Genomic DNA, 21,486 nt, shown 5'->3' with positions numbered 1-21,486 from the left:
TCCCTTTCCCTTCACACAGGCAGGAGGAAGTTGGGCAGCGCCAGCTGTGCTGCAGGGGCATGCCTGCAGAGGCCGGCCACGCTGTGGTCAGCCCGCTTCTGTGGACAGGTGAGTGTGGGAGAGGTGAGCAGATGCCTTCCGCTTCAAGGCCTGAGCTCCCTGTCCCCTCTCCTGGTGCTTAGACCACTCTGTGGGAAGGGCGGGGACTCCCAACTGACTGAGATGAAGTTTCTGCCACCACCTGCTGGAACGGGGGCAAAGATGACGTTGGGCAACAGGGACAGGAGACAGTCCTCCTTTCTGCAGGTCTGGGCTTACAGATTAGGAAGTCACCCCAGGGACTCCGCAGGCCTCAGGGACCTCATGGACCCTGGAGGATGGAGGGGAGAATTCAGCATGACCCACTGATTTCCCACTGGGGCATTGGGGTGAAGCTGGTGCCCTTAACTAAGAAAAGGAAATCAGCTCACCTCTCCCTGGGGTGGCCTGGGGCCCTCTGGCCACCTCTTCTGGCCCTGAGCTGGAGAGTGGGGGCCTGCAGACATGTAGATGAACCTGCCTGGGGTGAGCAGTGGGGGGTCCTGGACATCACCCTGAGATGCGCCATCACATGGTCTTCAGTGGCGGGGGTGGGGGGGTGGGGGGGGGTTGAGGTGTGAGGAGTGGGTGGTGGAGGGCAATGGTGGTGGTCCTGGCTGCCTGTGCATGAAAATCTGTGGCTTCCTTCAGGTGCTTGGGGTCGTTGGGGTGGGGGTAAGGGAGGAGGAGGGGGCACAGGGGTAAGCTAGAGGTGCAGTGGGGAGAGGTCTGTCGGTGGGCAGATGGAGGGATGCTGAGGGGCAGGAAGCACAGCAGAGTGGGGGGTGGGGAGGCCCGATGCGGGGGCAGGGAGGGGGAGGGCGGGAGGGGAGGGGGACAGGCCGGGTGCAGGGGTGGGGAGTGGGGGGTGGGGGTGGGTCGGCGCGGCGCGGGGGCGGGCGGAGGGCGGCGCCGCTGCAGTGCGGGACCCACTCGCCGGCCGTCCCCGCGTCCCCGCCGCGTCCCCGCGCAGCCGCTTCGGGCTTCGGGCGTGGCGCATCCAGGTACGCCGGGCTGGGATGGGGTCTGCGTCGGGATCCCTGGCCTGCGCGGGTGAGGGGCTGAGCTCGGCCGGCCCGGAGGCCCCGGGAAATGTGGGCCTTTGGGGAGCCCCCGCCCCCTTGGCCGAACCTGGGCCCGCGGCGCAGTCGTGGAGAGGCGTGGAGGCCGGGGGCTCAGGGTCCGGAGGCGCCGGGGCCTGGGGAAGGGATGCAGGGGCCAAGGACGTGGGGCCTGGGGAAGGGACGCGGGGGCTGGGGGCACGGGGCCGGAAGAGGGGGCTGGGGACGCAGAGGCCGGGGGCAGGGGACGCAAGGACTAGGGGCGCGGGCCCTGGGGAGGGGGCGCAGGGACCGCGGGCACGGGGCCTGGGGAGGGGGCGCGGCCTTGGGGCCTTCCTGGCGGCCGAGAACCCGGGTCTGGGTCCCAGCGGTGGGGCGGCTGCGTGGCTCCCAGTTCCTGAGCCCTCATTGTGACTTAGCCCGGGGCGCTGAGCTGAGAATGCCGGGCTGAGAATGTGCGGCCCTGCCATTGTTCTCCATGTTACATCCTTCCAGAAGGCCCCTCAGCTGGGATTCAACTGTTTGCCTTGTTTTCTTTCTGTTCCTGCCAAGCAGGCTACCCCAACCCTGTAACAGCACTCTCCATATACCTGGTTCACACAATTGTCCCTAAAAAGGGAGGAGGGATGGTGGCAAGTGAGACCACATAAGTGCTGGGCTGGCCACTCAGGCCCCGGGGGCCCCCACTCTCCACCTTCAGATTTCTCAGAGAGGAGGGTTTGCTCAGCCATGTACAAGTCTGTTTGATCCTCCTTCATGCCCGCAAAGATCTGTAAGGTAAGGCTTTGCGGCTGTCATGTTAACGGCTCATCCAGCCCCTCAGAAGGAAAGGCCTGTGACCATGGACCCTGAGACCGTGTCCCATCACTCACAGGATGGGACTACAATGACACATTTTGGGGGCCTGTGGGGTGCTGCCCCAGGCTTCCTTCCCCAGCAACCCATGATGTGCATTTCCCCCACCAGGCAGCCAGAAGCGGGGTCACCATGGCGTCCCCGTCGTCCTACCAGGCGGAGGAGGACGAGAGTCTGAAGGGGTGTGAGCTCTACGTTCAGAAGCATGGCGTTCAGCAGGTCCTCAAGGACTGCATTGTGCACCTGTGCATCTCCAAGCCCGACAGGCCCATGAAGTTCCTGCGGGAGCACTTCGAGAAGCTGGAGAAGGTCAGTGACGACCACCCCTGCTTTCCCCTGGGGCACACCTGTTCCCCGGGTCGTGCTGGCTCTTGCAGGGAGTGTGGGGAGAGCAGTCCTCCGCCGGGCCTGACCTTGCCTCACCCGTTCCAGGGCTCCTGGTCCCGGCCACAGACCCCCACTGGTGCGGGCTCTACCACTTGCAGAGCTTGGGGAAGAGCTGACTGTGAAGTTAGCTTCTGGGGCCTGCTGACAGTTTTCAACTCAGGGGACAGAGATGGGGACCGGGTGTAGTTACAGGTGCCACTGGCGTTTGGGATGGAAGGACATAGCTGTGATAGGCATGTGATGTAGGGCATTTGAGACCAGATTCCATGGTGGTAATCTGTGCCTCTGGGAGGAGGTGGGCATAGGCAGAGGAGAACGCCCCTCAGACTTGTGCAGTGTGGGGAAGCACACGTCCATCCACGCTTCTCTTCTGAGGGGACCCCCCCCAACTCATTCCTCTGTGAATGATGCCCCTCACCCCTTCCTGGTTCATCGGTGGGAGGACAGGCTTAGAGCAGGAGGGGTCCCTGAGCCCCTTGGCAACCTGTCCCTCCATGGTGGGCTCCTTCCTTCCTCCCTCTGGCTCCTGACCCTGAACACTCTCTGGGCGGCACCTAAGGCTCCTCTTCTGGGCCCGTTGCTCACAACTTCACTGTTCCTGTCCTGGTCTCAGGGGTGAATGGAACCCCAGGTCAGGCTCAGATCTGAGTCCCTCTGAGTCCCCGCCCATCAGTGTTTCACTTTCAGTGGGGGCCTCCTGTGGACACAGAGCTCCAACCCAAAGGGGTGAATTTCTTTCCTTTAAAACAATCTATTAAAAAAACATTTTCAAGTATGAGTGCATGGCTTTTAAAGAAAGTTTGGAAAGTTCAGAGATAGAAGGGGTCACAGTCATATGTGGTCTCCTCCGTGTATTTTTCATTTGCTCCGCATTCTTCACAGACCTCACTCAGGTGGGTGCGCGGTGCTGGGTTGAGTAGACATGCTGATATTTTCTCAACGTTTCCCTTGCGATTGGATAGTTGAGTTGTTTCCAGCTTTGTTTAATGTTAAAAATAATGCCACGCTAACACATTCACGTGTAGACTTTTTTCCTGTGTGTGGCATTGTCTTCAGACACGGGATTACTGAAACTCCCAATGGCAATACCGGGTGGAAGTGATCTCGTTTGCGTCCTTGTACACTCCCACCGCGGGGTTTGGTTGTTGGTTTGCCCACACTAGCCAGCTTTGGCTGTTTTAATTTGGAAAGCTGTTTTTTTTCAGAGGATGGATGAAGATGGTCATGTAGCCTTCATCTGTTTTCCTTTGGTTACGTTTGAGGCCACGGTTGAGGAGAGGCGTTCTGCAGGGGGCTTGTGGGATGGGCTGTTTCCTGCGTGTTGGGAGAATCAGGCAGGGGACAGTCCATCCTCCCCCGTCTCAAACCCTCACTCTGTCCGGGCCCCAGTTACTTCCCGTGGTTTGCTCACAAGTGATGCCCTCCAGGTGACGTGTCTCGGGGGTGGTCCTGATGGGGGTGGCTGGAGTCGGGGAACCCACTCGACGGCTGAGGCAGCAGAGTGAGACCCAAGTAGAGGTGCTCACCAGGGACATTGTGCCCCCAGGGGACCCGTGGCAATGGCTGCAGCAGTGAGTCGGGCATCTAGGGTTAGTGGAGCGGGAGCAACATGGCCAGCTCGGACCATTCATTTTGGCGGGGTGTTCAGGGCTTGCTGGTGGAGTGAGGAGAGAGGCAGCAAGCGTAACTCCTGGGGCTTGGTCTGGACCCCTGAGTGAATGGGGACAGTAGGAGCAGATGGGCGGGGAGGGGGCCCTGCAGGCTGCGAGTCCACACTCAAGCGTCTGGTGGTTTGCCGTCAGCCTTTGGTGTTCCCTGGCTCGTAGGACCTTGGTCCTGACCTCTGCCTTCATCCTCATGTGGCCTCCTTCCTTAACAGGAGGCTGCGTCACATTGCGTTAGTGCCCACCCCAATGACCTCATTATAACTTGATTACGTTGGCAAAGACTGTCACCAATAAGCTCAAAGTCTGAGGTCCTGAGGTTGGGAACCCAACACGTGAACTTTCAGGGGACACAACTCAACTGCAAACAGCCACTTTCTCAGGGGCGGGTAGGGCGGCTTTAGGTAGGCCTACCCACGACGGCAATCCAGTGGTGAGTAGGAAAGCGGGTTACAAGACTTGGCTGTGGGGGCGCCTGGGTGGCTCAGTCGTTAAGCGTCTGCCTTCGGCTCAGGTCATGATCCCAGGGTCCTGGAATCGAGTCCCACGTCGGGCTCCCTGCTCCGCGGGAAGTCTGCTTCTCCCTCTGCCTGCTGCTCCCCACTCGTGCTCTCTCCTCTCTCTCTCTCTCAAATAAATACATAAAATCTTAAAAAAAAAAAAAAAGCCTTGGCCGTAGGGTATAGTTCCATTCTTGTGAGAGGCCTCGCCAGCCGCAGAGTATCTGTCCGCGCAGGAGTGCTCTGAAGTGGATGGCGGGCACTGAGAGAAGCATGCGCCCAGTGGCAAGACTACGGATTATCCCTGTAACAGACAGATCTGAGCCCCCCAGAATATAAAGTCCCTGACAGCCACGGGCGTCCCCTCTGCCGCCACGCTGGCTTGCCCCGCGAGCTGCCGTGGAGTGTTTGTAATAGGGGAGCAGGAGGGCTCTTTGGCTCGGGGTGTGGCGGAGCCCCGGGTCTTGGGCCCCAGGAGCCTGTGGTCCAGGGGAGGGCAGAGTCCCAGGCAGCACCCCTGCCCCCCCCATGAGGCCAGCCTGAGTGGACAGGAAGCCTGGGGAGGGAGACTTCTCATCATGTGTGACAAGCAGGAAGCATGTGTGTGGGGCCCCCAATAAAGCCCCGGGAGGGTGTTGCTGGGCCGGCACAGACCAGCGGGGATGGCCCAGCTCTCGGGGTGCTGTCCGGGCAGGCCAAGCCCAGCCACCAGCCCTCAGGCCTCGGTGAGTGCAGTTTAAGAAGGTCGTTGTTCTCAGGTCCAGTCGTGAGGGGGTAGAATAGTCCTTATCCACTGGCCAAGCACAGCCCGAAGCTTCTCCATGGTGGGATCTTGCAGAAGCTCGTGGAACGGTAGAATCGTTGGTCCTTGTAGGGATGCTTTAGAGGCTGTAAGGAAAGCGCCGGCCTCCTCCATCCGCGTACCCACCTGCGTTTCTCTGGGACCCTCTTCAGCACGCACACGCGTGTGGATGTGGGTGGGGGTGGCACATGTGCACTTTTAGTTTGACTTTTCTTCCTAGTATCTTTTGTGTAAAATCTATACAGCATAAAATTTACCATTTTGGCCATTTTAAAGTGTCTGTTTTGGTGGCATCCAGCGCACCCTATTCTGTGTTCTCCTCAGTAGCATTTTTATGGTGTCTGTGGCCATAAAACCATGTGATGTGGCAGTTTTTACTTTATTTGTATTGTTTTGTATTTGACGGCTTTCAGTTTTTTTGTTTTCTTCAGAAAAGACCTTTATGCCCAGGAAATAATTGAAGAAGACAGAGCGTGCACGCAGTCAGGGTGCGCGCGCTGGGGTCAGAGTGTGGCTTGTTTTCATAGCTCTAGAACCACTTTACTCCCAAGGATGGAATGAGTTTACGGTTCCCCTGACACGCGTGAACAGTGCTGTTTTCCCAACTCCGCGTCAACATCAGCTTCTCTACAGTTGTTCTTGTGCTAATTGGCGGATATGGACACCTCCCTGCCGAGCTGGGTGCTCCTTCCCTCCTGGTGGCCTGGCGCCTTCCCTGGACACTGGCTCTGTGGGGTCACACGAGGGTCTGGGCTAAGGCTTTGGTCTTTAGTAAAGATGGAAGTTACATTGTGTGTCAATTTTGGAATGAGCAGACACATCTGGGAAGAGAGAACCGGGACCACTCCCCTCTCCCGTTAAAGTTCTTCTTTGAATTTCAATACCCTGAACGTGTGCTCTGTGGTGTGCAACTGCGTGGGTTCTGACGGAGGTGTCCAGTTGTCTACCTGCCACCGTCCCCGAGACCCAGATCTGTTGAGGTGCCATCCCCTCCCTCCTGCCCTTGCTGGCCAGACCGTCCCGCCCCCCTATCCCCTGGCAGCCGCTGAAGTGTCTGCAGCTCAGCATCTTCCAGAATGTGCCACCAGTGGAGGCCTACAGCAGGTAGCCTTTGAGTCCGGCTTCTGTCACTTCCGAGGGCACCCGAGATTCGTGCTGGTTTTGTGCGTGTCACGAGCGTTGTTTTGCTGAGTCCATGGATCACAGTCTGCTCATCCTTTGGCCAGTTGAGGGACATCTGGATCACTTCCAGTTTTTGGCAATGACAAGGCCGCTGTAGGCATGTATTTGTCTTACAGATTTCTGTGTGAATGTAGATTTTTATTTAACTTGAGAAAGTATCTGGGTCGTATGGTAAGCACATGTTTGACTTGGTAACAAAGTGCCCAGCTACACCGTCTTGCATTCCAACCAGCTGTGGTTCTTGGCCCTAAGATTGCCAGCACTCGATACTGTTAGCTTTCGAAAATTTGAGCCATTCTGATGGGTACTTGCTGGCCCTTCCGCTGGGTTTCTTCCTCATTTCCTTATGACTGATGACACGGAGCATCTTTTCATGCACTTACTTGCCATCGGCACGTCTCCTTGATGAGGTGCCTGCTGAGGTCTTCGGTCCGTGTTTCTTACTAGGCTCTTCTTCACCGTTGGGCTCGGAAGTGCTTTATGTATTCAACTCTACCCTCACGTACGCAGACGTGCATCCTGGGTAGTCCCTGCTTTTCAAACACCTTCTTCCAGTCCATCCAGGGTCTTCTGCTCATTTGCTCACTAGTGTCTTTCACAGAGCAAAAGTTTCCCCTTTTGAAGGTGGGTTTATCAATGCATATATTTATTAATGAATTGTGTTTTGTATGGAAGTTTGTATGGAGGGGTTCTGCACTGACTTTGGGTGCTCCTCTGTCATTCATCAGCTGGCTGTATGTACCTGGGGGCACCTCACGGTCTGGCTCACTCTGTTTTCATGCGTTGTTCTTCTTCAAAATTGTTTCCTCTACTCTGGTTCCTTTGCCTTTCTGGGTATATTTTAGTGATCTCGGTGACATGGACCAAAAAATCCTCTTGGAATGTTGAGTGGGCTTACACTGAACACATAAATCAGTTTGAGGAGAATGGAGAACAATCTTGAATCTTCCAGTTCGTGAACACAGAGTAGCTCTTCATTTACCTAGGTCTGTGGTTTCTCCTGTCTATGAGAGAAAGACTTTTATTTTCAGGGGCACCTGGGTGGCTCAGTCCGTTCAGCATCTGCCTTCAGCTCAGGTTGTGGTCTCAAGGGTCTCAGGATCATGGGATCGAGCCCCGTGTTGAGCCCCACGTTGAGCCGTGCATGGCGCTCCACACTCAACAGGGAGTCTGCTTCTCCTTTTCCCTCTGCATCCCCACCCCCACTCATGCATGCCCTCTCTCTCTTTATCTCTCTCAAATAAATAAATAAAATTTTTAAGAAAAACAGAAAAACTTTTGTTTTCAATATACAGATCCTTTATATGTTTTGGTCGATTTGCTCCTATTTATTTTTATTGTATTTTCAGCAGTACTCCTTTGTAATTGATAGGCTTTACTTTTGTTTTTTGAAGATTTATGTATTTATTTGAGAGAGAATGCACGTGTGGCAGTGGGGGAGGGGCAGAGGGAGAGGAAGAATCTCAGGCAGATTCCTCACTGAGCACGGGGCTCGATGAGGGGCTTGATCCTGAGACCCTGAGATCATGCCTGAGCCAAAACCAAGAGTCCGTCTCTTAACCAGTCGACTCTGCCACCCTGGCGCCCCGATAGGGTTTGCTTTTTTAGAACAGTTTTAGGTTCACAGAAAAATTGAGCACAAAGTACAGAGTTCCCACGTCCCCCTCCCCAGCCTGAGCCCCTCCCTGTGCACACGGCTCCCCTGTTTAGTAACGCTGCACCTGCTGAGTGCTTGTCACTCCTGGTGAGAGACGCCATCGTCAGCTGAGGCCCAGAGTTTACATCAGGGTCACTCCTTGGGCCCACAGTTCTGCCTTCTCCAGAATCCCACAGTACGGAGGCTTTGCAGACTGGCTTCTGTCACTTAGGAACTGCGCCCAGGGACACTCCGGGCAGGGCCTGCTTCCCTTCGGACATCTCCCTCCTCTTCAGGCAGAGAGGATCAGAAACTTCCAAAATGGGGATTTCTTATTTTTCTTACATTTGTTTTTATTTCCAGAATGATTTTATAACTAACATCAGTAATAGAAAATAACCTTTACGGAGAAACTCCTTGCCGATAGAACTCTAAACTGCTTTCCCCCTTTTTCATGCGTGTTTGTGTGCATCACACTTTATGTGCACTTGTGAGTTAGGTGTGAACTCAGTTTTGTGCCCTCGCCCTCCCTGCCCACCAAGCAGCACAGGTGTGGTCACGTGGAATATGCTTCTGCAGACCGGTAACAGAAGGCCTGCCATTGGCACCGTGTCCGGGCGCTCTCAGGGACACAGCCATGTGGACCCGTGCAGACCCAGGATCTGTGAGAAGAACCGCAAGCCCGAAGCCGAAGGAAGGGCTGCCGCTTCTCCGTCCGGTGGAACGTCCCACGGTGCCGCTGGGTCAAGTGAATGTCAAATGGTTAAAGCAGTTTTCAAAAGAAGGTTTACAGCTTTCAGAAATTGCCGAACAATAAAAAGAAAGGTTGATTCCACGAAACCTGGGGAAATTAAGGAAGTACAGAAAAGGATAAGGAAACAAAGATGCCTTGTTGTCACATCTCTTGAGGGAGACTTTCGGCGTCTGATGTGTTTCCTTGGAGGTGTGTTTTTCCCTGCTGCTGATCCTCCCACACACGTCGTAAAGTTTGTAACCTACTGTATGTAATTACCAAGGATAGACGACCCTTCCAGAGCAGTTCAGGTCCACAGAGGAATCGAGCAGAACGTGCAGGGCTGTCCTTGCCCCTCATGCCCCGCCTGCCCCTGTGATTACCTTCCTGCACCTTCGTGCCTCCTGCAGCTGATGAGCATCGCCGCGTGCTCGCTGTCACTAACTGAAGTCCACGGCCTGCCTCAGGCACGGTCTCTGGGTTTGCACGGTTGTGTAACAACATGTATCCAATTACGATATTACACAAATCCACCACGCTCCACCCTGTCTCCCCTCCCCAGCCCCCGGCACCCGCCCACCGTTTACCATCCCCACAGTCCTGCCTTTTCGGGAACGCCCCACGGCTGGAATCCCAGTCTGGAGCCGGCTCAGGATCACGCGTGTCGGGTTCCTCCACGGCTTCAGAGCTCACTCCTTTGTAGCACTCGAGTCACAGTCCACCGTCTGCACGGCCCACGGCGTGTGCGTCCATGCCCGACTCCAGGGCACCCTGGTCGCTTCCCAGTTTGGGCAGCTGTGGGTAAAGCTGCCATAAACATCCGTGCGCAGGTGTCACGGGGACCTACGTTCTCATGTCCTGGGGGCAAATGCCGAGGAGCACGTCCGCTGGACTGCACGGCAAGAGCGTGGCTGGTTTTGTAAGAAACCACAGCGCCTCCTGACGTGGCCGCCCCGTTCCCCGCTGCTCCGCGTCCCGCCAGCATCTGGTGCTGACCGTGTTCTGGCCCGCGGCTGTTCTGACGGGGGGGGTGGGCAGTGGCGTCTCCTCGCTGTTCTCCTCTGCGTGTCCCCAAGGACGCATGATGTGGAGCATCTTCCCGAGTGGGTGTTCGCTGTGGGCGGATGCTCCGTGTTGGGTGTCTGTTTTCCTGTTGTTGAGTTTGAGAGGCTTTTTTTGTATATTTTGGACTGGAGTCCTTTAATTGGATTTGTGTTTTGTGGGTATTTTCTCCTAGTCTGTGGCCTGAGTTTTCATTCTCTATATATGATTTGATTTCTGCTTTTGGTTTTTTATTTTATTTTTTATTTATTTTTAAAGATTTTATTTATTTATTTGACAGAGAGAGAGACAGCGAGAGAGGGAACACAAGCAGGGGGAGTGGCAGAGGGAGAAGCAGGCTTCCCGCAGAGCAGGGAGCCCGATGCGGGGCTCGATCCCAGGACCCCAGGATCATGACCTGAGCCGAAGGCAGACGCTTAACGACTGAGCCACCCAGGCGCCCTGGATTAAAAATTTTTAAACGTTGCAGAGAACATTCTAGTACCGATATCTCTTTGACACCTGTCATTGCTTTGCTAGGATGTATTTTAAGAAAGAGAGTTATGGGGCTCGGATGGACACATCGATTTGTGAAGCTGGCTGTGCTACAGAAAGGGTTTATTCATTCACCTGTTTATTCCACAGATACCTATTGAACCCCTGCCGCAGGCCTGGGGCATTCCGGGTGCTGGGTCGTGATACTGAGCACAGGAGTTTCCGGCTGTGCCCCCCTGGGCATGTGCCCAGCTGCACGAGACAGTAGGCCCTAGTCTGCTCTGGTCACTACTGAGTTCTGCTCTTTCTGGGTCCCGTCCGTGTGTGATCAGGCAACATACGAGATCCAGGAAAGGTGTGTGTAAGTCAGGGTTTTACAATCACGTACATAGTGGGACATGTTATTAAAAGGATCCCCAGATGAGTTTAAATCGTTTTCTCACTCAAAAACTATATTCTTTGATTATAATCTAATAGAGTTACTTTATTATCACTAATTCAGAAGTAACCAGAAAAAAGGAGGCAGCCAGCCTCCCCATACACTTGGAAACCAATAACGAACTTTTGCATAATTTATTGAAGAAGACTGTCATAGTAAAAATCTATGTAAAAAGTGAAAAATCATGAAATACCTAAACTGAGTGACAAAGCTTCCCGTAGTTGCAGCAGAATCGGTCCTTGGGGGCGCCTGGGTGGCTCAGTTGGTTAAGCGACTGCCTTCGGCTCAGGTCATGATCCTGGAGTCCCGGGATCGAGTCCCGCATCGGGCTCCCTGCTCAGCGGGGGGTCTGCTTCTCCCTCTGACCCTCCCCCTTCTCATGCTCTCTCTCTCTCTCATTCTCTCTCTCAAATAAATAAAATCTTAAAAAAAAAAAAAAGAATCGGTCCTTGGAGGGAAAATTACCGCTTCGCCAGAAAGTAAGATCAGGAATTCCTGAGCAGAGCACATCACTGCGGATTGGGCGGCTGCAGGCAGCAAGAACTGATTGCCCCACAGCTCGGAGCCCAGAGCCCGAGGCCAAGACTTCAGTGGGGCACTTCCTCCTGTGTCCTAGCCTGTCGCCTCCAGTCCTTCACTTGCAGACACATCACCCAGCCTTTGCCTCTGTCTTCACGGTGAGGTCTGCCCTGCGGGCCGTGTGTCCAGAACTCATTTTTACCTGACAGCGTCTGCAAAGGTCCCATTTCCAAATAGAGCCACCCTCGGGAGGGGTCCTATTGAACCCGCTGTGTGTGTGGCCTGGGAAGTCGGAAATTGAGTGACAGAGCCAGACTAAGCAAACGCATGCAGAGAATAATGAAGATCTGGCAGAAGGTAATGAAACAGAGATCAGAGATGGTAGCAGATGATAAACGCAGAGGTGACTCTGACGATGAATAAAATAGGCATCTGGGAAGGCGGCCTTGCAAAGAGATGGTGCAAGCTGGTGCACAGGTTGGGGAGAGGGCGCTTTCTGAACAGGGTGCCTGGGGAGGTGCGGAGGCTGAGCTCACAGGGGCCCGCAGGTGTCCCTGGTTCCACTCGGCTCATCTGGGCAGGCTCAGAAGGCCTCTCCTCCAGGAAGCCCTCCCTGACTCTTCCCCCTGCCCTGCCCAGCCCTATACCTAGTCCTCTGTGGCTCATGCTGTTATATTGCCCTGACTTTTCACCTGTCTTTCCTGTTAGATGGAAATCTTCATGACAGAACTATGCCTTTTTCTCTGTAGCAGTCTCTGGGTGAGGTGCTCAACAAGTGATTGAAACTGCACGTTTCTCTCCTCACCCTGCCACTGAAGGTCGAGTGCCCCTGGACGTGGCCCTCATCCTCTCCTGGCCTCATAGACGGGGATGACGGCCCTGGGCCTGCCTTCTGCTCTGAGAGGCTGCAGCCCTGAGAGAGAGGCTTGTGGTCGGCCTGGGGCCGGCACCATCGACCCCTGCCCTGGACACCACAGATCTCCAATACCATGGCGCCCACTCGGTGGGACGGGACGGGTTGAGGGACTGTCTCCCTGGGGGGAGCCCTAGAAATGCTGACCGTGGGCAGCCACTGGGAGTCTGGCCACCGCCCGGGACAGCCTCCCCTCCTCTGGGGTATTCAGGGCCTGTGCGCAGGGTCAGGCTGACTTGGCTAACCGCCCCAGCTGTGTCCTCAGCCAGCACGCCTGGGGGTGGGGCGTGGAGGGAGGGATTCTGCCGGTCCCGGGTCCCAGGCATGTGGGCTTCTCTCAGGAGCAGAAACTGAGGTCCAGAGAATCTCCCGTCATCCCACCCCTCCCTGGCCTAGAATTTTCTCTTCTCAGGCCGCAAGTCTGCCTTTCACCCCTCGTGCTGGAAAAACATGGTCAGAAGTAGATCGTGACCGTCATTCACGATCCAGGGAGCACTTGGCCCTGGGGGCAGAACAGGGACAGTCCCTGGAGCTGCGTTAGGCGTTTCTGGTGCAGATTTTGGCTGCAGAGCTTTCTGGAAATGCTGTTCCCACACTGTTGTTGTGAAGACTCCTCTGACCCCGTGCCCTTGACCATCCTGCAGCCCAGACAGCTCATCAGCGTGAGAACAGGAGACAGGAAGGGGGCTCCGGAAAATTAGAGGTTTTCCTGGAATCCTGAGGGGGAGGGGAGGGGATGCCATCCCGTTTCCGCCCGACGCCTCCCCAAGTGGCCTCAGATCTCCTGGATCCTGCCCAGTTAGGCCCTTTGCTGGCAAGCATGGAAAATGGCCCGGGCAGGACAGCGATGCCCACGGTCCCAAGAAAGCGAGGTGCCCAGCGCTCTTCCCTTCCCTCTGTGTGTAACACAGCCACTGTGCGGGTCTGCAGCTGGGCACCTTTCCCAGCGGCCCCGGTGCTGGCCCGGACATGACGGGGCTTCCTTGCGGGTCTCAGTTCCTCTGCTCTGACCCCCTCGGGTGGGCGTCCCGTAACCCTGCCCTTCCCGCTGGAAACCCTCTTGCTGCACCCAAGCCTCCCAAGGGGGCTGCTGAGACGGCACCCCCAAGCCTGGGCTCTGGAGGGCGTGTCGCGGGCCAGGGCCCAACATCAGCCCCCAGCCTCTGAGCGCTGTGGTCACGACAGCCTATGTAACTCAAGGACATGGGGCTCAAACCCCCTCCTGACTCCGTTCATTCACCCTTCCTTTCCAGCCAGTGCCTGAGGTGCCACGTCTTGTGAGTGGGGAGGGTCATGGCTGAGCGTGTAGTGGGTTCTGGCGGCCCATCGTGTTGAAGCAGCGTGGGGAGAACTCCGGGACTTAGAGATGAATGGTGGATGGAAGGCTTCTTGCTGGAGGTGGCATCGACGTGTTCACCAGGGACACCGCTTGGGGGTGGGCAGTAAGGTGGAGGAAGCCCTGTGTCCCTCCTTCTGCTCTCCCTTGGCCAGTAGCTCTGGCTCCAGGTTGGGTACTTGCCTCTGGGGGTCGTCTGTGTGGGACCCCTGGAGCTGAGCATCTGTGTGTCCGCCCTGGGCCTGAGACCCCAGTGCTGTGCCGGCCATTCCCCAGTCCGGGTCTCATTGTTTTCTCAAAGTCAGTGTGTCCAAACCCAGCACACATCAACCACATGAAAAACGCCCAAACCTGGGAAAACGGCAAGGATGTGGGGCACATTCGGGCGCAGCTGCTGTGGGAAAGGGCTTGGCAGGCAGCTCAGCAAACCGTGCGGTTCTGGGCGAGCAAGGACGGGAGCTGAGGAGGGGCGAGGGAGGGAGCCCCGAGGGGAGGGGGCTCTGCACTCACTGTGGTATTTGGGGGGTGGGGGCGAGTCCTGAGACGTGGGAAGCGCGTTCTGGGCTGGGAGGAGCCCGTGCCGGCTGGGGGACACGTGCAGGCAGGCTGTGGCCATGGCGCCCTCGAGGGGACGCGTCATGCCCGAGACTGGAGGCCATGAGGGCCTTCGAATGTGTCTGATGTTTTCCGGGGCCGACACCATGCCTGTGCTCGCGGTGAGGGCAGGCAGAAACCCTCCGAGCAGGTGCTCTGCGGGGCTGGGTGGGTGGGAAGACATGGACTTGGAGGTGCCCTTGAAGCTGGGGGTGTGCCGGGCACGGAGGGAGGAGGGTTGGGCAGGGCCCCTCGGCTGCACCCGCAGGTGGACAGACCACGCCAGCCGCTGTTCTCAGACCTCCCTCTGTCTTCTCCCACAGGAAGAAAACAGACAGATTCTGACACAGCAGAAGTCAGACTCACATGATGAGGAGGTCTCCCCGACCCCACCGAACCCCGTGGTGAAAGCCCGCCGCCGCCGAGGGGGCGTGAGTGCCGAGGTGTACACGGAGGAGGATGCCGTGTCCTACGTGAGGAAGGTGGGCCCCCCGGCCCTCACTCCTGGGGTCCCTGCTCCCGGCCGCTCTCCCTTCTGCTCCGAGAGGGGCCGCAGTGGTGGGAACGTCATCGTTACAGTCACTGCCCGCGGGCTCGCAGGGTGTGGAGAGGAGATCCTGTGGCCCCCGTCCTCCTGGAGACGGGAGTCTGGCCTCAGAGCTGCCCAGTGGGAATACCCCCCTCCACGTTGCTGTTCCTCGGCGTCCTGCCCTCGGCTTCGGCGCCCAGCCTGCCACTGTGTCGTGATGCGCTCTGGAGCGCGAGCGCACACGCGGTGTCCCCACGCGCATCGGTGTGCGGCCCGGCCTCCTGCCTGCCCTTGGATGCAGGCCTGTCATTTCCATCTTGTGTGTTTATATTCTTATACCCTTGCTTTTACTTTTTTTCTTGGTATTTTTAGTTTTTGATCTCTTAACAAAGTTAATTAGGCGCGCAATGCATAGCCTACGGTTTCCTGTGTGTGTGAGCCCGGGTGGCTGGGATGCTCATTCTCTCGCGGTCTGGAGGCCGGGCGTCCGAGAGCAGGTGCCGGTGGGCTGGTTCCTGGTGGGAGTCCCACCGCCCCCGTGTCCTCAGGTGTCGAGGAGAGTGGGAGAGCGGGCTCTCGGGGGTCTGCTCCTCTGGGGCGCTGATCCCGCCAGGGCCCGCCTGCAGACGCCACACGCTGGGGGGTAGGGTTTTGGGGACAGTCTGTCCGTGCACCACTTTGTGTTGCTGTGCAGGGTTCAGGGACGTCGAGCACACTTGTGCTGCCGAGCCGTTGTCTCCTATCTGTCTGCAGGACCCTCGAGGACGCTCGCAAGTCTGACTTTGACTGACTTCCCCTGCAGGTCATCCCGAAGGACTATAAGACCATGACGGCTTTGGCCAAAGCCATCTCCAAAAATGTGCTGTTTGCCCACCTGGACGACAACGAGAGAAGGTAGGAACCTGGGAGGGGATGGGGCCGGGATCGACACCCCTCCCCGGCCTTGCTGGCCGCCGGTCGCAGGGGACGCGTGTGTGCCCAGGTCAGGATCTGAGGCTTCCATGTGCCCTTGTCATCCGCAGACACCCATAAGCCTTGATGCCAAGTCACGCGGCCCCAGCGGGCACCAGGAATGACTGCAGGGTGGGGTCTTTCCAGGGGGGCACCCAACATCGGTGAGGGCCTCGGGGGCCATGTGTTCGGAATGGAGATCCTACGAATAATTGGGAAAATCGGACTCCTGGAGAAAATCCCTGGGACTGTTCTGGGGCGGTGCTTGTGGATTTATGCGTGTATGCTAATTCCGTGTCACAGCGTGGGATCACATCCTCCACGGCTTGTCCCACTCACGAGGTTGTGAACGTCCATCTGTCAGGAAGGGTTTGTAGTGGTTTGTAGTATCTGTTTCTGTAGAGTTGCTTTAAAACCCTTACTTCCCTCCCAGGGCTGCTTGCGTTTTCTCAACGACCATGGCTGTCCTGTGCGCTCACCTTTGGTACTTGTTTGTTTCTTCCTTCAAGTTAAATTCCTTGATGTGGATGAAGGGGTGTATAGGGTTTTAGTTTTTCTCTTTTTTCTCACTTTTGGCGAGTTATGTTTCCTGGCTAGATAACTGAGCACGTTTTGATGACTGTGCTCTGCAGAACCCAAACGACACACAAATCCATGGAACAAGAAGAGAAAGTCCCCCCTGCAGCCTCGTTCTGTGACACCGGCGGGCCCTTTCACCTGAGCGTCCCAGGATGGTGCGCGTGTGCAGAGCTCTGCCCCGTGCGGTGGCTCCGGGTCTGTCCGCCGCCTGCTTTGCCAGCGTTGCCAGGAGGCTTATGGTTTCTGGACCGTGCAGTGTCTACGCAGGATGGGCCCCACTGCAGAGTAGCTGCACCAGAGAGACGCGGCGGGAGGTCTCGACAGGTGTGATGCACCTCTGAGGGCCACTGGCGACATCGCACATGTGGGTCCCCTGGGAAGGCTGCAGGCGCGTCCAGAGGCCTGGCGCTCTGGGGCCTCACCCACGGCTGGGGCGCTTCTGGAGTCTCCGTGGCGGAGTGTGGCTGGAGCCGCGTTCCAGGAGGTGCCCACCCCATGGAAGCACACGGGGGCACGACAGGCAGGGAGGGGAGGCCAGTTCTCTGTGTGGGCCCCCCTGCAGCGCCCGCACCCCAGGAGGGTCTTGCCATGCAGAGACGCTCAGGATTCACCCTTAGGAGGCCCTAAATGCAGTGTCGGGTCCTTGCAGGAGGGGGGCACAGGGAGGTTGCTCAGAAGAGGAGAAGCCCTGTGACCACAGAGGCAGAGACAGAGCAAGGTGACCTCAGGCCAGAGGCCACCAGCCACCCCTAGAGGCGAGAGTGGCTGGAGGGGTCCTTCCCTGGAGCCTCTGAGGGCATGGGGCCCTCTTGCACCTCGATTTCCACCTGCTGGTGCTGATTCTGGACTTCTGGGCTCCAGAACTGGGAGACCACACGCTTCCACTGTTCTCAGCCCTCCTAATGGAGGTGTCCACCTGGCAGTTAGGGTCTCTGTCACCAGGTGGGCCCAGATGATTCAAGAGTTGTATCTTTATTAACTTGAATGTAAACATCAAAAACTCAGTCCAAATTTAGACCTGGTTTTTGACTAGGTGGTGCATTCACATGGATCGAAAGTCAAAAGGTGCCAGGGGTCCAGAGTGAAAGGTGAGCTGTATGGAGGTGGCCCCAGGACCCTGGCTTGTCCCTGGGTCCCTCTGCAGTTCCCTTTCTGTGGACAGACTCCCCACTCTCAGGCAGGAGGTCAGATACTCCCCGCAGCGGCCACACAGACCTCTCTCCGTTCTTCACCGGGTTTTGGTCATCAGGGAATGGATGGCTGTGGACGGTGCCTGGGTCCATTGGGTCCTGCTAACTCGCACTTTGGTGCCTGCTTGGGGGAGGAGGTGCTCCTCTAGTAGACAAGAGCACACGGCCGCCCGGGCGGCGCAGGGGGGACTTTGATCTCGGAGCCAGCCTGGAATATGTACCTGTACGCGGCAGATCCTGGGTTTGTTCCTGCTGGCCGGCAGGTGGGTTGCTCACCTGGGTCAGGCCCAACCTTGAGTGCAGGGAGGGAGTTCTGGGGCACAGTGATTTGGGCCTCAGTCTCCCAAAAGCTGGCTACTCACTTGGAAGGCGAGTTTTGTTCTCCGGGCCTCCGTCGCCTGGTCTGGTCTGCATGAAGCTCTTCCAGGGACGGCCATGGGAGCAGAACTCGGCGTGAGCATGTAGGCTCATTATTCTTATTTATGGTGATGGTCCCCGTGAACTTCTTCTTGCTCACGTACTCCCAGATGCAAGCGCAGCACCAGCCTGCTCCAGACACCGTGCCTTGCTGGTGTTCCGGGGCACAGAATCTCAGGACGCTCCCGGGACTCATATCCCCAAGGCTTCCCTTGCTGTTGCTGGAGCCACAGGGCAGGCTAACCAAGCATCGTAACCGCGGCATCATCAGGCTCAGCAGCCGTGCCCTTCTTCAGAGCCTGAGTTCTGATGGACGCGGCCCAGGTCAGCCGAGCAAGTGAGAGGCTCCTCGGGCCGTGGTCTGGAGCCATCCTGTGTCGCCGCTGCCTCAGATGTGTGCGGGCCAGAACCGCGGGCCTGGCCCGGCCACAGGGAGACTGGGAACGGGCTCCCGCGAGGTTGAGGTTCTGCCTCGTCAGCAGCACCCACCTGTCCTCCCGTGTGCGGCTTACGGCCCTGCGTGCGGCGCCCTCAGGGTGCCCCCGCGTTGTGACAGGCCGCCTTCCTGTTTGAGGGTGGGGGGTCTCCCATTGTGGGGGTGCGCCACCACGCGTTTGTCCACTTAGTGGTCAAGGGACACTTGGGCTGCTCCCGCCTTTTGGTGGTTGTGCCAAACATTCCCGTGAACATGGGTGTTGGAGCCTTTGGGGTGCACACCTGGGAGTGGCCTTCGCAGCACTCATCCCTCCGCGTGTGACTTTCTGAGGAGCCACCAGACTCTGCTTCCCCTCCAGCCCCACTGAGCTTCGAGCCTCCCCTTCTGTGGGGCCCACGTGCCCCCTCCATGGCAGCCATGTTTGAGCCACGTCCTTCACATCCTTTCCTGGCCCCTCCCGGCTCCCAGCACCGGCTGGTGTAAGGCCGGTGTGGCCTGAGGGCCAGTTGATCTGAGCACTATCTCTGGCCGTCCCAGCTGCGTGTGTCCAGGAAGTGTTTGTGCTGGGGTCCTGGGCTCTTGGCCCCAAGTTTCCAGAATCACATGGTTCCCACCTCCTCGGACTTTTCTGGATCCAGGAGCCAGGTGGACGAGAAGTGCAGGAAGCAGATGGTCGGATTGAAAATTCCTCTTGGTGAGGCTGGCTTGGGAAGAGGGCTTTCATGTGGGGGGTTTGCTGCAGGAAAACTCACTTTCCATATTGAAACCCTGAGGGGATCCTTTTTCTGGCTACGGCCTCTAAAGAAACAGGCGGATGGTTCAGGAAGTGGGCTCCGGAGCGGGCCTGAGACAATGTCTCTTGACCTTTCACTTGATGTCCCCTGCACGGCATCCAAATTCTTTGCTTTTTCCAATCTACTCGAAGCTGGGCCCAGCAGCCCGAGCTGTGGTTTGGGGCACATCCTTTCCAGGTTCGCAGAGCGCCTGGCACGCCCCACCTCAGAGCTGCCTCCCGCGTGGGTGGAGGAAACAACGCTCCTCTGCAAGCAAATCCACTTGTGGGGTGAGTGCCTTTGTGCTCAAAGCCCCTCCTGTTAAACTCAGATGTGAGACAGGTGACCCCGTGGTCACAGGCGGGGTGGTCCTGCCCTTGTCAGATTATGACGGCACCTCTCCTTCAGTTTGTGTGGTGCTGCTTCAGTGAGTCAAGAGATGAGGGCTTTGTTTAAGCTCCTTTGTTCAGAAGAAGGTAGTGCAACGTAGCTGTGGGGGAGGGCCACTCACCGGCCACACTGCAGCGTTCTCTCTCCTGGGACGGCAGCACTCCCAGCTGGTGGTTCCTGGAGGCTCTTCTGGCCTCTGTTTCCTCCTCTGTATGTAACAAGGTCTGTCTTCTGCCGGAGGTCATACCCCATGTCATAGCAGAGACAGGGTTCCAACAGGAGTCCCTGGGGCTCCAAAGCCTGTGCTCGGCCTCCCCCACTCCTGTAACAACAGGTCACATGCACCTACAGGAGGAGGGAACACGGGAGAGCGGGTGATCCAGACTGGGTCGTCGGGGGGGCCCCAGGTGTCCTGGGATGAACTGGGACTGCAGGGAGTGGGCTCTGGCTTGCCGGGTCTGGGGAGCAACAGGGAGGACCAGGAGACCCCTGAACACTTTGTGTCAGGCCAGAGATGCATTAAACATAGAAACACATACATATCCGAACTGACACAGACACACAAGCATATGTGTACACATCCACGTATACACACACGTACACTCATACATATACACAGTGTATATACGTGCACACATTCACACGCATACTTGCCTGTCCACACAAATGCACACTCACACACACGCATGCTACAGAATTGAATGTGTGTTAAAATGTTTTTTGGAAGGAGACTGTTGAATCATGTCATTAAGTTGCATAATGACATTCTTTGGGACTCAGTTTCCTCAAGTGTCAAATGAGAGTAATAAAACCTACTTTGAGGGTCACAGGGAAGGTGAAATGTAGTAATGTTTATGGGTGTATCATTATCCAAATCCCTACCGTCCCCATCCCCATCATCATCACCATCATCACCACCATCACCATCATCCCCATCATCCCCATCCTCATCAAAACCATCAACATCCCCATCATCATCACCACCACCACAATCCCCATCCTCATCCCCATCCTCATCAACACCATCATCATCCCCATCATCACCACCATCATTATGAACATCATCATCCCCATCATCACCACCATCACCATCCCCATCCTTATCCCCATCCTCATCAAAACCATCATCATCCCCATCATCACCACCATCATTATGAACATCATCATCACCATCATCATTCTCATCCCCATCCTCATCAAAACCATCATCATCCACATCATCACCACCATCACCACCATCACCATCCCCATCCTCATCCTCATCCCCATCCTCATCAAAACCATCATCCCCATCATCACTGTCCTCATCAACACCATCATCACCACCATCATTATGAACATCATCATCCCCATCATCACCACCATCACCACCATCACCATCCCCATCCTCATCCCTATCCTCATCAAAACCATCATCATCCCCATCATCACTGTCCTCATCAACACCATCATCACCACCATCATCATGAACATCATCATCACCATCACCACCATCACCATCATCACCTTCATTATCACCATCACCATCATCACCACCACCATCCTCCTTCCCCTCCTCACCATCATAGTCATCATCATCATCCTCTTTCTGATAGCCCTTTTGTGGTGTGGAGGGCAGGCTGAGTCAGTGGGCTTCTCCCTGGACACTGCTTTGCCCCTCTGATGCTGGCCCAGACATCCACATGAGCCCCACAGCCAGGCCTCACTCCTTCTCAGTGTTTAGTCTGAGGCCACTCCACAAGGTCATTCTCTGCTCCATCCTGAGCCTGAGGAAGGTAAGCTGGCTGCTCTGGGCCTCAGGACACAGCAGGAAGGAATGTAGGAGGCCAGCTCATGCCCCAACATCAGTGTACAGAGGAGGGTTTCAAGGCCCAGTGAGGGGAAGTCCCTTCCCCACTGTCCCTTGCTCCAGGTCACAGTAGGAGTCCTAGCTGGGGCTAGAGCTCCTCATGCCCTGGGCTGGCCCCTTGCCACTTGCTCTGGGCC

General features: G+C 56.7%; 1 protein-coding gene across 3 annotated transcripts in view; it reads left to right on the top strand.

Moving 5' to 3' along the window:
• Window positions 1-668: 668 nt before the first annotated feature.
• PRKAR1B (protein kinase cAMP-dependent type I regulatory subunit beta) overlaps window positions 669-21,486 on the top strand; it is a 76,862-nt gene continuing 56,044 nt past the window's right edge. The window contains exons 1-4 of one of the 3 annotated variants that reach the window (XM_032394106.1): window positions 669-729; window positions 2,106-2,303; window positions 14,559-14,717; window positions 15,567-15,658. In XM_032394106.1, coding sequence (XP_032249997.1) covers window positions 706-729; window positions 2,106-2,303; window positions 14,559-14,717; window positions 15,567-15,658 — 473 coding nt within the window. In that variant the 5' untranslated portion in view covers window positions 669-705. The other 2 variants (XM_032394107.1, XM_032394108.1) reach the window with 2 other exon arrangements.

The sequence above is a fragment of the Phoca vitulina genome, unplaced genomic scaffold, assembly GCF_004348235.1.
Source record: "Phoca vitulina isolate PV1807 unplaced genomic scaffold, GSC_HSeal_1.0 scaffold79, whole genome shotgun sequence".
Taxonomy (NCBI): domain Eukaryota; kingdom Metazoa; phylum Chordata; class Mammalia; order Carnivora; family Phocidae; genus Phoca; species Phoca vitulina.
The sequence above is the reverse complement of the archived record's forward strand: the minus strand, read 5'-3'. Positions and strand labels throughout refer to the sequence as shown.